Raw genomic sequence first — 632 nt, 5'->3', positions numbered from 1 at the left:
CCCCAGCCGCCCACCTCGGGCGCCCGGGCCCCTCACTCGCACACCCCTGCCCGCAGGTACTCGGCCGAGGTGCAGGCCCTGGACCGCCGGTGCTCCTGCTGCAAGGAGGCCAGCACCAGTCAGCGCGCCGTGCAGCTGCGGTGCCCCACGGGCGACCTGCTGCCCCACACCTACACCCACATCGAGAGCTGCCAGTGCCAGGACTCGGTCTGCTCGCTCCCGCTGGCCCGCCGAGGCCGCCGCAGCGCACGGCCCCCCGGCCAGGCCTGAGCCCTCCGCTGCCGGCCACTTGGCTCCGGTGATATTTATTTCTGAGACTGATCACTTCTTTGATTTCTGAAAATAAACTTGTGCAGAGACACCGGCTGAGTGCTTGCGTTGGGGTGACAGGTCTGGGGCTGCTTCTGGGGGGCAGGGGGCCCGCAGGACACCACCCTCAGAGCCTGGCCCATCCCACAAATGTGGGTGTCCCCTGCTGGCCCCCCACCCCAGCGAGCTTGTCCAGCCCTGCGGCGCCTGGCCATGCCCTCAGGGGCAGAGGCCTGTCCCCACGCCCGGCCGGCCCCGCCCCTGCCCACCAGGGGCCCATGGGTGCTGCTGCTGGCAAGCGGGGCTGGCCGGGCTGCAGTATC

At 70.6% G+C, this 632-nt stretch overlaps 1 protein-coding gene across 1 annotated transcript in view; it reads left to right on the top strand.

Annotated features, from left to right (window-relative positions):
- MUC2 (mucin 2, oligomeric mucus/gel-forming) overlaps nt 1-352 on the top strand; it is a gene marked incomplete at its 5' end in the record, with an annotated part of 25,417 nt that extends 25,065 nt beyond the window's left edge. Inside the window, one exon of the mRNA XM_004695056.2 lies at nt 57-352. Within this exon, the coding sequence (XP_004695113.1) occupies nt 57-270 (214 nt within the window). The remainder of the gene's footprint in view (nt 1-56) is intronic.
- Nucleotides 353-632: the final 280 nt, after the last annotated feature.

This window comes from Condylura cristata, unplaced genomic scaffold (assembly GCF_000260355.1).
Source record: "Condylura cristata isolate star-nosed mole 26May11 unplaced genomic scaffold, ConCri1.0 scaffold00054, whole genome shotgun sequence".
Lineage (NCBI taxonomy): Eukaryota > Metazoa > Chordata > Mammalia > Eulipotyphla > Talpidae > Condylura > Condylura cristata.
This window is presented reverse-complemented; position numbering and strand designations above follow the sequence as displayed.